Below are 13577 nucleotides of genomic sequence, written 5' to 3' on the forward strand. Positions count from 1 at the left end.
GGTACTTTGTTGGGGTCTTCATACATGTCTCATGCTTTCTTACCTCTGTACCTTTTCTTAATGCCACCTCCTCTATCTGAAATGCTTTTTTCTACTTATTTAGAGTTTTACCTAGCCTTCAATGCCTAATTCGGATAAGACCCCTTCCAAGAAACTTTCCTGATCATATTAGGTAGGAATCATCTCTGAAATCCTACAGTAATTATACTATTTTAGGTGCTACCTTGCCTACTGATTCTTTGAGACTGCTCTCATGTTTTCTAATTGTTTTATACTCTCCCATCCAGTACCTTGGCACAATAAGTTCTTAAAACGTAGTTGAAAATGTCATGGACACTGGAAAATAACATGACAGTTTCTTTAAAAACTAAACATAGACTTACCATACAACCCAGCAGTCTCACTCCTGGGCATTTATTCCAGAGAAATAAAAACTAATATTCATGTAAAAATCTGTACACAGTTTTTCATAGCTGCTGTGTTTGTTATAGCCAAAAACTAGAAACCACCAATATGTTCTAAAGTAGTTGAATGCTTAAACAAACTATTGTACATTCGTATCGGAATACTACTCAGCAATAAAAAGGAATGAACTATTGATGTATACAACTATGCATTATGTTGATTGAAAAAAATCTCAAAAGGTCACATACTATATGATTCCATTTATATAATATTCTTGAAATGACAAAATTACGGAGTGGAGAACAAATTAGTGGTTACCAGGGATCAGGTATAGTGGGGAAGGAGGATAGATTTGACTATAAATGATAGCATGAGGGAGATATTTGTGACGATGGAATAGGTCTGTATCTTGATTTTGATGGTGTTTACATGAATCTATACATATGATAAAATGGCATAGAACTATATACATACACATTGTACCAATGTCAGTTTCCTGATTTTGATGTCATATTGTTGTATAAGATGTACCCATTGGGGAAAATTGTGTGAAGGGTATATCGGATTTATCTGTGCTATCTTTGCAATTTCCTATGAACCTATAATTATTTCAAGATGAAAAGTTAAAGTTTTTTTCTTTAGAGATTGAAGTGGTATTTAGCATAATCATTTTGCCACTCATGGTGCTGCTTTTCATCAGTATGAATCAGTCTGCACCTTTCAAAATAATGTTACTCTTGAGGTTGACAAGATAACCTGTTTACAGTATTTTAGTTGCATTTTACAATTAGATGAAACCTGTTTAAGCAAGAACTGAGACAAAGTAGTTCTTTGATATCCTGGCTATCCAAGGCCTTGTCTTAATTTTTAAATTAAGTGGTGAGCCTTAAACTGAGTCATATTTTGGTACACTTTAAGTTCCTGGTGCTCTTGTATACTGGCACCTAGAGGACAATGACTGCAGCAATGAGTCCTGTGTAGTATCTGTCATCCTGTGGGATGTTGATAAACAATAATTATTTTTGACTTGACATTAATTGATTCAAACAATTCTTTTCTTAATATAGAGTTGAAAATCTTCTGGTAAGATTTCGAAAAACCATACTATTAACCAATATTCAACTCAAAAACTTTTTCTTCTTTTTTTTTTACATCTTTACTGGAGTATAATTGCTTTACAATGGTGTGTTAGTTTTTGCTTTATAACAAAGTGAATCAGTTATACATATACATATGTTCCCATATCTCTTCCCTCTTGCATCTCCCTCCCTCTGACCCTCCCTATCCCACCCATCTTGGTGGTCACAAAGCACGGAGCTGATCTCCCTGTGCTATGCGGCTGCTTCCCACTAGCTATCTATTTTACGTTTGGTAGTGTATATATGTCCATGCCACTCTCTCACTTTGTCACAGCTTACCCTTCCCCCTCCCCATATCCTCAAGTCCATTCTCCAGTAGGTCTGTGTCTTTATTCCTGTCTTACCCCTAGGTTCTTCATGACATTGTTTTTCTTAAATTCCATATATATGTGTTAGCATACGGTATTTTTCTTTCCCTTTAGGACTTACTTCACTCTGTATGACAGACTCTCTCCATCCACCTCATTACAAATAGCTCAATTCCGTTTCTTTTTATGGCTGAGTAATATTCCATTGTATATATGTGCCACATCTTCTTTATGCATTCATCCGATGATGGACACTTAGGTTGTTTCCATCTCCGGGCTATTGTAAATAGAGCTGCAATGAACATTTTGGTACATGACTCTTTTTGAATTATGGTTTTCTCAGGGTATATGCCCAGTAGTGGGATTGCTGGGTCGTATGGTAGTTCTATTTGTAGTTTTTTAAAAAACCTCCATACTGTTCTCCATAGTGGCTGTACCAATTCACATTCCCACCAGCAGTGCAAGAGTGTTCCCTTTTCTCCACACCCTCTCCAGCATTTATTGTTTCTAGATTTTTTGATGATGGCCATTCTGACTAGTGTGAGATGATATCTCATTGTAATTTTGATTTGCATTTCTCTAATGATTAGTGATGTTGAGCATTCTTTCATGTGTTTGTTGGCAGTCTGTATATCTTCTTTGGAGAAATGTCTATTTAGGTCTGCTGCCCATTTTTGGATTGGGTTATTTCTTTTTTTGTTATTGAGCTGCATGAGGTGCTTGTAAATTTTGGAGATTAATCCTTTGTCAGTTGCTTCATTTGCAAATATTTTCTCCCATTCTGAGAGTTGTCTTTTGGTCTTGTTTATGGTTTCCTTTGCGGTACAAAAGCTTTGAAGTTTCATTAGGTCCCATTTGTTTATTTTTATGTCCATTTCTCTAGGAGGTGGGTCAAAAAGGATCTTGCTGTGATTTATGTCATAGAGTGTTCTGCCTATGTTTTCCTCTAAGAGTTTGATAGTTTCTGGCCTTACATTTAGGTCTTTAATCCATTTTGAGCTTATTTTTGTGTATGGTGTTAGGGAGTGATCTAATCCCATACTTTTACATGTACCTGTCCAGTTTTCCCAGCACCACTTATTGAAGAGGCTGTCCTTTCTCCACTGTACATTCCTGCCTCCTTTATCAAAGATAAGGTGACCATATGTGTGTGGGTTTATCTCTCGGCTTTCTATTCTGTTCCATTGATCTATCTTTCTGTTTTTGTGCCAGTACCATACTGTCTTGATTACTGTAGCTTTGTAGTATAGTCTGAAGTCAGGGAGCCTGATTCCTCCAGCTCCATTTTTCGTTCTAAAGATTGTTTTGGCTCTTCGGGGTCTTTTGTGTTTCCATACAAATTGTGAAATTTTTTTGTTCTAGTTCTGTGAAAAATGCCAGTGGTAGTTTGATAGGGATTGCAGTGAATCTGTACATTGCTTTGGGTAGTAGAGTCATTTTCACAATGTTGATTCTTCCAATCCAAGAACATGGTATATCTCTCCATCTATTTGTATCCTCTTTAATTTCTTTCATCAGTGTCTTATAATTTTCTGCATACAGGTCTTTTGTCTCCTTAGGTAGGTTTATTCCTAGATATTTTATTCTTTTTGTTGCAGTGGTAAATGGGAGTGTTTTCTTGATTTCACTTTCAGATCTTTCATCATTAGTGTATAGGAATGCCAGAGGTTTCTGTGCATTAATTTTGTATCCTGCTACTTTACCAAATTCATTGATTAGCTCTAGTAGTTTTCTGGTAGCATCTTTAGGATTCTCTATGTATAGTATCATGTCATCTGTAGACAGTGACAGCTTTACTTCTTCTTTTCCGATTTGGATTCCTTTTATTTCCTTTTTTTCTCTGATTACTGTGGCTAAAACTTCCAAAACTATGTTGAATAAGAGTGGTGAGAGTGGGCAACCTTTTCCTGTTCCTGATCTTAGTGGAAATGGTTTCAGTTTTTCACCATTGAGGACAATGTTGGCTGTGGGTTTGTCATATATGGCCTTTATTCTGTTGAGGAAAGTTCCCTCTATGCCTACTTTCTGAAGGATTTTTATCATAAATGGCTGTTGAATTTTGTTGAAAGCTTTCTCTGCATCTATTGAGATGATCATATGCTTTTTCTCCTTCAGTTTGTTGATATGGTGTATCACATTGATTGATTTGCGTATATTGAAGAATCCTTGCATTCCTGGAATAAACCCCACTAGATCACGGTGTATGATCCTTTTAATGTGCTGTTGGATTCTGTTTGCTAGGATTTTGTTGAGGATTTTTGCATCTATGTTCATCAGTGATATTGGCCTGTAGTTTTCTTTCTTTGTGACATCCTTGTCTGGTTTTGGTATCAGGGTGATGGTGGCCTCGTAGAATGAGTTTGGGAGTGTTCCTCCCTCTGCTATATTTTGGAAGAGTTTGAGAAGGATAGGTGTTAGCTCTTCTCTAAATGTTTGATAGAATTTGCCTGTGAAGCCACCTGGTCCTGGGCTTTTGTTTGTTGGAAGATTTTTAATCACAGTTTCAATTTCATTGCCTGTGGTTGGTCTGTTCATACTTTCTATTTATTCCTGATTCAGTCTTGGCAGGTTGTGCCTTTCTAAGAATTTGTCCATTTCTTCCAGGTTGTCCATTTTATTGGCATAGAATTGTTTGTAGTAATCTCTCATGATCTTTTGTATTTCTGCAGTGTCAGTTGTTACTTCTCCTTTTTCATTTCTGATTCTATTGATTTGAGTCTTCTCCCTTTTTTTCTTGATAAGTCTGGCTAATGGTTTATCAATTTTGTTTTACTTCTCAAAGAACCAGCTTTTAGTTTTATTGATCTTTGCTATTGCTTCCTTCATTTCTTTTTCATATATTTCTGATCTGATCTTTATGATTTCTTTCCTTCTGCTAACTTTGGGTATTTTTTGTTCTTCTTTCTCTAATTGCTTTAGGTGCAAGGTTAGGTTGTTTATTCGAGATGTTTCCTGTTTCTTAAGGTAGGATTGTATTGCTATAAGCTTCCCTCTTAGAACTGCTTTTGCTGCATCCCATAGGTTTTGGGTCGTCATGTCTCCATTGTCATTTGTTTCTAGGTATTTTTTGATTTCCTCTTTGATGTCTTCAGTGATCACTTCGTTATTAAGTAGTGTATTGTTTAGCCTCCATGTGTTTGTATTTTTTACAGATATTTTCCTGTAATTGATATCTAGTCTCATAGCGCTGTGGTTGGAAAAGATACTTGATGCCATTTCAGTTTTCTTAAATTTACCAAGGCTTGATTTGTGACCCAAGATATGATCTATCCTGGAGAATGTTCCATGAGCACTTGCGAAAAATGTGTATTCTGTTGTTTTTGGATGGAATGTCCTATAAATATCAATTAAGTCCATCTTGTTTAATGTATCATTTAAAGCTTGTGTTTCCTTATTTATTTCCATTTTGGATGATCTGTCCATTGGTGAAAGTGTGGTGTTTAAGTCCCCTACTATGAATGTGTTGCTGTCGATTTCCCCTTTATGGCTGTTAGTATTTGCCTTATTTATTGAGGTGCTCCTATGTTGGGTGCATAAATATTTACAATTGTTATATCTTCTTCTTGGATCGATCCCTTGATCATTATGTAGTGTCCTTCTTTGTCTCTTCTAATAGTCTTTATTTTAAAGTCTGTTTTGTCTGATATGAGAATTGCTACTCCAGCTTTCTTTTGGTTTCCATTTGCATGGAATATTCTTTTCTATCCCCTCACTTTCAGTCTGTATGTGTCTCTAGGTCTGAAGTGGGTCTCTTGTAGACAATATATATATGGGTCTTGTTTTTGTATCCGTTCAGCCAGTCTGTGTCTTTTGGTAGGAGCATTTAATCCATTTATATTTAAGGTGATTATCGATATGTATGTTCCTATTCCCATTTCCTTAATTGTTTTGGGTTTGTTATTATAGGTCTTTTCCTTCTCTTGTGTTTCTTGCCTAGAGAAGATCCTTTAGCATTTGTTGTAAAGCTGGTTTGGTGGTGCTGAACTCTCTCAGCTTTTGCTTGTCTGTAAAGGTTTTAATTTCTCCATCAAATCTGAATGAGATCCTTGCTGGGTAGAGTAATCTTGGATGTAGGTTTTTCTCCTTCATCACTTTAAATATGTCCTGCCAGTCCCTTCTGGCTTGCAGAGTTTCTGCTGAAGGATCAGCTGTTAATCTTATGGGAATTCCCTTGTGTGTTATTTGTTGTTTTTCCCTTGCTGCTTTTAATATGTTTTCTTTGTATTTAATTCTTGACAGTTTGATTAATATGTGTCTTGGCGTGTTTTTCCTTGGATTTATCCTGTATGGGACTCTCTGTGCTTCCTGGACTTGATTAACTATTTCCTTTCCCATATTAGGGAAGTTTTCAACTATAATCCCTTCAAATATTTTCTCAGACCCTTTCTTTTTCTCTTCTTCTTCTGGAACCCCTATAATTCAAATGTTGGTGCGTGTAATGTTGTCCCAGAGGTCTCTGAGACTGTCCTCAGTTCTTTTCATTCTTTTTTCTTTATTCTGCTCTGCAGTAGTTATTTCCACTATTTTATCTTCCAGGTCACTTATCCGTTCTTCTGCCTCAGTTATTCTGCTGTTGATCCCTTCTAGAGTATTTTTAATTTCATTTATTGTGTTCTTCATCATTGCTTGTTTCATCTTTAGTTCTTGTAAGTCCTTATTAAATGTTTCTTGCATTTTCTCTATTCTATTTCCAAGATTTTGGATCATCTTTACTATCATTATTCTGAATTCTTTTTCAGGTAGACTGCCTGTTTCCTCTTCATTTGTTAGGTCTGATGGGTTTTTATCTTGCTCCTTCATCTGCTGTGTGTTTTTCTGTCTTCTCATTTTGCTTATCTTACTGTGTTTGGGGTCTCCTTTTTGCAGGCTGCAGGTTCGTAGTTCCTGTTCTTTTTGGTGTCTGTCCCCAGTGGCTAAAGTTGGTTCAGTGGGTTGTGTAGGCTTCCTGGTGGAGGGGACTAGTGCCTGTGTTCTGGTGAATGAGGCTGGATCTTGTCTTTCTGGTGGGCAGGTCCACGACTGGTATTGTGTTTTGGGGTTTCTGTGGACTTATTATGATCTTAGGCAGCCTCTTTGCTAATGGATGGTGTTGTGTTCCTGTCTTGCTAGTTGTTTGGCATAAGATGTCCAGCACTGTAGCTTGCTGGTCGTTGAGTGAAGCTGGGTGTTGGTGTTGAGATGGAGATCGCTGGGAGATTTTCACCGTTTGATATTATGTGGAGCTGGAGGTCTCTTATGGACCAGTGTCCTGAAGTTGGCTCTCCCACCTCAGAGGCACAGCACTGACTCCTGGCTGCAGCACCAAGAGCCTTTCATTCACACAGCTTTGATGATAAAGGCGCTCTTCTTCACTGTTGTTCAAGTTCTAGGTAGAGATTTCAGACTGCCTTTACCCTAAAAAGAGCTGGAGAAGCATTGGTGGTTCTTCTCCAAAGGAAGGTACCCTCTGAATGTTTGGGAGATGAAGAAAGGAAGATGTTTGTTCTTTTTCCTATGGTCTCATCCTCCAAATCACCTTTGGAATCAAACTTAAAAACTTTTGAAAATTGTTATACTATATATTAAGTAAAATGAATATTCTTGTGCAAATTTAAAATGAGTATTACAAAATCAGAACTTATTTCTAATTCTTTTTGGAAAGTGGTGTAGTATGCATAACTTAAGGATTTTTCTTTTGTACTTATGATCAAGTTCAAAGTGAATATGAGAGAACAAAAGTAAATATGAGCAAAACTACATATTCTTTAGTAAAATGAAAATGATTTTTTTTTCAGGTTAAACTGCAGAACAACATATCGTATCAGATGGCAGACATACATCATTTAAAGGGTAAGAAACTTAATTACAGATTAAAGATAAAGGTCACTAAATGTCTAAAATCCTGAAGAATTAAGAAATCCTCAAGTTAAACAGCTAAATGAAATAGAATTTTTGAACAAAGCTCCTCTGATGGCAAAACATTTATCCTTTTGTCTTAAGATATAATGAAAAATTTTTAATGTTGCTTTATATATAATAAGTGCAAGTTAATATTTGAGGTCTGCATTTTAATCTTGTGCTGTAGACAGAGTTCATGCAATGAAATGTTAGAAGAATCCTCAAGGAAAATTGAGGTGTAACTTCGGAGACTGTCAGATTTCTAGGGAAAAGATTAGGGATGATTCCTCTGTACTGTGTCCAGTCTGCTAAAATAATCCACTCAGATCTAGTGATGCGTTGGAAAGATCCTCCAAACTTAATGTTTTAGATACCCCAGGATCAAAGAAACCTTCAACAAAAACTGGGAAGAAACCTGGAGACGGATTTGATAGATAGGTAGGTAGGTAGATAGATAGGTAGAAAGAAAGTAAGAAGACAGATTTTTTTTCACTTAGATGAAGTGATAGGAGATGACTAAAGCTCTTATGAAAAATAATAGGTGAAGAGAACAAGCTCTGTCATCTGCTTACATTACTTCACACTGTCACTGGCCTTTGGAGCTTGGGGTCTGAGGACTATCCCGCTTCTCCCTCATATCTTTTGATTACAACCCTATATATTTTAAAACTTTGCATGCAGTGACTCTGAGTTTATATATGTGGGTAATACTTGCTCTCTAATTTCATAACTATATCTTTATAACCATTTTAAACCTGTTTAGATAGAATTAGGTAATATATACATATATTTTTCAAATTTATTTATATTTATTTATTGGCTGTGTTAGGTCTTTGTTGCTGCATGTGGGCTTTCTCTAGTTGCCATGAGCTGGGGCTACTCTTCATTGCAGTGTGTGGGCTTCTCATTGCAGCGGCTTCTCTTGTTGTGGAGCACGGGCTCTAGGCACGTGGACTTCAGTAGTTGCAGCACACAGGCTCAGTAGTTACAGCATGCGGGCCCTAGAGTTCACGGGCTTCAGTAGTTGGGGCGCACAAGATCAGTAGTTTTGGCTTGCGGGCTCTAGAGCACAGGCTCAGTAGTTGTGGCGCACGGGCTTAGTTGCTTCGCGGCATGTGGGATCTTCCCAGACCAAGGATCAAACCTGTGCCCCCTGCATTGGCAGCTTCTTAACCACTGCACCACCAGGGAAATCCCAGGTAATATATTTTCAAACATCCTCTTGAAGAAGTCAACCTAAGTTGACTTTGTAATTTCTGTAAGTTTTGCTTCTCACCTAGCAAATCCATTAGGAAATATCATTTGTATGTTATAATCCAGACATAGGAATTATTAATTTTTTACTATCTATGATTTAGAACAGCTTTGATTTTCTGTTAAAAATTTACTTTCTGGTTGGCCACAATAATTGTTGTTGCATTTGTGTCCATATTCTACTCTTTTTGACTCACAGGAGTGCACAGGATGACACAGAAGATGGCACACTGTCAGTGCTGCTTCCAGCTTGCAATTTTTACAAATGATTTTGCTTGTCATCAAAGTATATTTCTTATTAAATAGTAATAGATCAGTTGAAAAGGAAGTCCTATGGGTTTTGCTAGTACATGTCAGAGAAAATGACAGCCTATGTTACTGAGTAAAAAATCTTTATTTTGCTGTATGTGTTGAAGTAGATCTTGAGATGTTTTGAAATTTTGATGATAATCTTTAGCAGAGAAAAAAGCTTTGATTTGAACTCATACCATGCAACTTTTGGTTTTAGTGCAGTTACTGAAGCTTGGATGCTTGAGATTGAATTTCATTAATGTGACTTTTGCACCCTGGGAACTCTTTCTGCTGAAACAAACTTCTTGACAAGTTGACAGTAAAATCCGTATTTGACTATTTTCATTGACATTAATGTCGGATATAATGGAATTAATACACATCAAGATTCTAAAAAAAATCTTTTAATATTTTCTTGGAAATAAGAGGATTAGGGTTGGTTTTTAATGCCTGAGAAAGTAAATTAACATTCTACTATACACTGATTTATTTTGAATAGCTTACCTTATTTTTATTCCTATTACTGAAAGAAAATTTGCAATAAAAAATTTCCAGAAGTAAATTTTTTTTTTTGGCTTTAAAAGATCATCCTAGAAGTTAAATTGAGAGATTATGGCCATATCTTTCTATAGCATACCCTGATATTACTGTCAGAGCTAGACTACCCTGCACAATCAACCTTGGACCTGATCTCATATTAAGTTACTCTGGGGACTTTCCTGGTGTTGCAGTGGTTAAGAGTCCCCCTGCCAATTCAGGGGACACAGGTTTGATCCCTGGTCCAGGAAGATCCCACATGCTGCGGAGTAACTAAGCCCATGCACCACAACTACTGAGCCTGTGCTCTAGAGCCCACGAGCCACAACTCCTGAGCCCACGTGCCACAACTACTGAAGCCTGCAAGCCTAGTGCCTGTGCTCCGCAACAAGAGAAGCTACCACAATGAGAAGCCTGTGCACTGCAACGAAGAATAGCCCCCCCCACTTGCGACAACTAGAGAAAGCCCACGTGCAGCAACGAAGACCCAACGCAGCCAAAAATTAAAAAAAAAAAAAAGTTACTCTGAGCATCCTGCTGTGGTGACCTAGAGCAACCACACTAGACACAGAGTATCTTTGGGTTTAAAATGAAGAAAACACATGGCAATCAGTTGAAAGTAAAATTGTGATATAGGAAAATTTTGTCTTTAGTTTTGCTTTCTGATCTGTTTACTCCCCTTGCCCCCATTTTTTTGGCCACGCCACGCGGCTTGCAGGATCTCAATTTCCCAACCAGGGATTGAACCCTGGCCACTGCAGTGAAAGCACCGAATCCTAACCACTATACCACTAGAGAACTCTACTTGTCCCCTTTCAAGTCTTTATTTTGGCCCACTCAAAGCATCAATCTGCTGCATGCTTTATAATCCTTTCCGTGTATTCAGATAGGTTAGAATCTGATATTTTACATGGACTGGAACTAACTCATACTGATGTTCTATTTTTCTGTCAATTGAATTTTAAGCCTTTTATCTGCATTTAAAAATGAAAACTTTATTTCCTGATAAAGGTATTTCAAATATTGTTAGTGAGAAACTTTGTGGGGAGGCAGAGAAGCCATCCCAAATCTTAACATCATACTAAGCCTCAGGTTCATTCTGAAGGTAAACTTAGCTGCTTCAGTTAGTTTACTGTGTAGGAAAAAGAAGCCTGAATTAGTCCTGACCACCAGTTGAGGTCCATTCCCTAGTAGCTACTAGGTAGTGCTGATTTGATTTTTCTTTTTTTAATTGTAGTAACTTTCAATTCTAAAATATTTCCTTCTTGAGTACAGTTTCAGGGAACTGGCTAACACTGTGTGTAAACTACAAGGCTTTTTGTCACTGCCTCCTGCTGGGATCTCATTGTTTCTGTAGACTCAACATCCATAGCTGAGGCCAGAGTTCTGCTACCTCTAGCCCTCTATTTCTTAGTAAATGGGACCAGGGATCAGGTAACAAGCTGAATATGTTATTCAGGGATACCTGACCTCAGATTTGTTACTTTTATCTAGGGTGGGAGTAATGTGAAAAACTACAGAAATCAACCGTGTTTATATATTGGAGAATTAATAGAGTAAGAAGAGAAATTTAAAATGTGACTTGACTAAACTCATAGACACAGAGAGTAGAATGGTGGCTACCATTCTACTGGGAGGTGGCTGGGAGGTGTGTGGGGAAAATGAGATGTTGGTCAAAGGGTACAAACTGTTATAAGATGAATAAGTTTTGGTGATCTATATACAGAATGGTGATTATAGTTAACAACACTGTATTATATACTTGAAAGTTGCTAAGACAGTAGATCTTAAATGTTCTCACCACAAAAAAAGTGGTAATTATGTGAGATGGTGGACATGTTGGCTAATGCTATGATGGTAATCATTTCACAATACGTGAGTGAATCAAATCAACATGTTGTACACCTTGAACTTACACAATGTTATATCTCAATTAAAGTAAAAATAATAGGGCTTCCCTGGTGGCGCAGTGGTTAAGAATCCGCCTGCCAATGCAGGGGACATGGGTTTGAGCCCTGGTCTGGGAAGATCCCACATGCCGCAGAGCAATTAAGCCCATGCACCACAACTACTGAGCCTGTGCTCTAGGGCCCGTGTGCCACAACTACTGAGCCCACATGCCACAGCTACTGAAGCTCATGTGCCTAGAGCCCATGCTCCGCAACAAGAGACGCCACCGCAGTGAGAAGCCCGTGCACCGCAACAAAGAGTAGCTCCCACTCGCCACAACTAGAGAAAGACCATGCGCAGCAACGAAGACCCAACACAGCCATAAATAAATAAATAAATAAATTTAAAAAAATAAATTTTAAAAATAATAATAAAAATGTGGCTTGAATAGGCAAGCATATTTACTACCTATAAGCACTTTATGTAAATCATTTACTTTTCATATTTGATTATTAATACTATACAATAGCTGTTATTATGCATATTATTAAACTTTATATACTTCAACGAATGTTCATGTGACTTTAACATTTTTACTTTTTGTCATCACCATAGTTATGATTCCACAATAAAATTTAGAAAGTAGAGAAAAAAATATGCTCAGAATCCCACCACTAAGTGTAATTAATCACTGGTAGCATTTTGATGTATTTTTATTCTCATCTGTTTTACATGGATATATTTTATATTATAAATATATGTTTATATCTGCTTTTTAAAAACTTACATCACAAGCATTTTTTGAGTGCCTTTAAAGTGACAAGATTATTTCTGTAAGCCCTCTATGAAAAGTAGATGTTATGTTATAATATTGTACATTATGGTTAGATATTATACTTTAATCTTAATAAGTCATTATTGCTTATACAGAATAGACCTCTGTTCCCATTTATAAAAATTAAAACTTTCTTTACTACTTTTGCTTAACTTCTAAGGCTGTTGGCTAATTTTTTAATCCTCTATCCAAGAAACTGACATTTCTCTTTTCTGGCTGAATTTCTTTTATTTGTAGGGTTAGATAAAGAGGGAGTGACTAGAAAATGTGGGGCCAGTGATGATGGATTAAAGGTTCCCAAAGGGGATCTGGTCCAGCTTTTAATTTACTATCCAGTTTGAAATTTCATGTTATTCATTACAGCTAAAACTTTTATCTGTAGTCTGGAGGTTATAAGCTTTGAAAATGGAATTTTGGTATATGTGGACCTTAAACCTCAGTAGCAGAACTAGAAATGAGATCTAAAATGATTGGTACCTAATTTGGGAATCAAGTATGATTTAGAATGAATTGAATTCTGTATCCATATCCAATACACCTAAAAAATATGATTTTTTCTCTACTTTTATAAAGCAGTAAAGTTTAGAGAGATAGTTCTTTTTGTACTATTTCTACAACTTAGCGTATTGTCTACCTAATGTGAAAAGATGTATATATTTTTAATATTTCTGACTTATGTGAAACCACTGAGGCTATCTTGTTTTATTGCCCATGCATGTGTGTGAAAGGCAATTAAATGTGGTACTAATTATATAAATTTAACTTCCTGTATATAATTTTTGAAAATCCCATACCTTCTCAATGGGAAGCAGTAAAGTAAACTTCATTCCTTTGATTTTTACCTTCTGTGGATAGAGCAACTCGCTGAGCTTCGTCAGGAGTTTCTTCGACAAGAAGACCAGCTCCAAGACTATAGGAAGAACAGTACTTACCTCGTGAAGAGGTTAGAATATGAGAGGTAAGATGCTACGTGCAACAAATATTTATGAATCTTTAATATTTGTCCAACTTTCAATTCATTTCTTCCTTTCTGGCTTTTGT

The 13577-nt window shown here is 36.7% G+C and overlaps 1 protein-coding gene across 2 annotated transcripts in view; it reads left to right on the forward strand.

Moving 5' to 3' along the window:
- The window catches only part of GOLM2 (golgi membrane protein 2), a 112732-nt gene that overhangs the window by 37185 nt on the left and 61970 nt on the right, over window positions 1-13577 (forward strand). For both annotated transcript variants that reach the window (XM_060005147.1, XM_060005148.1), the window contains exons 2-3: window positions 7627-7681; window positions 13392-13494. In XM_060005147.1, coding sequence (XP_059861130.1) covers window positions 7627-7681; window positions 13392-13494 — 158 coding nt within the window. The remainder of the gene's footprint in view (window positions 1-7626; window positions 7682-13391; window positions 13495-13577) is intronic.

This window comes from Delphinus delphis, chromosome 2 (assembly GCF_949987515.2).
Source record: "Delphinus delphis chromosome 2, mDelDel1.2, whole genome shotgun sequence".
In the NCBI taxonomy this organism is placed as follows: domain Eukaryota; kingdom Metazoa; phylum Chordata; class Mammalia; order Artiodactyla; family Delphinidae; genus Delphinus; species Delphinus delphis.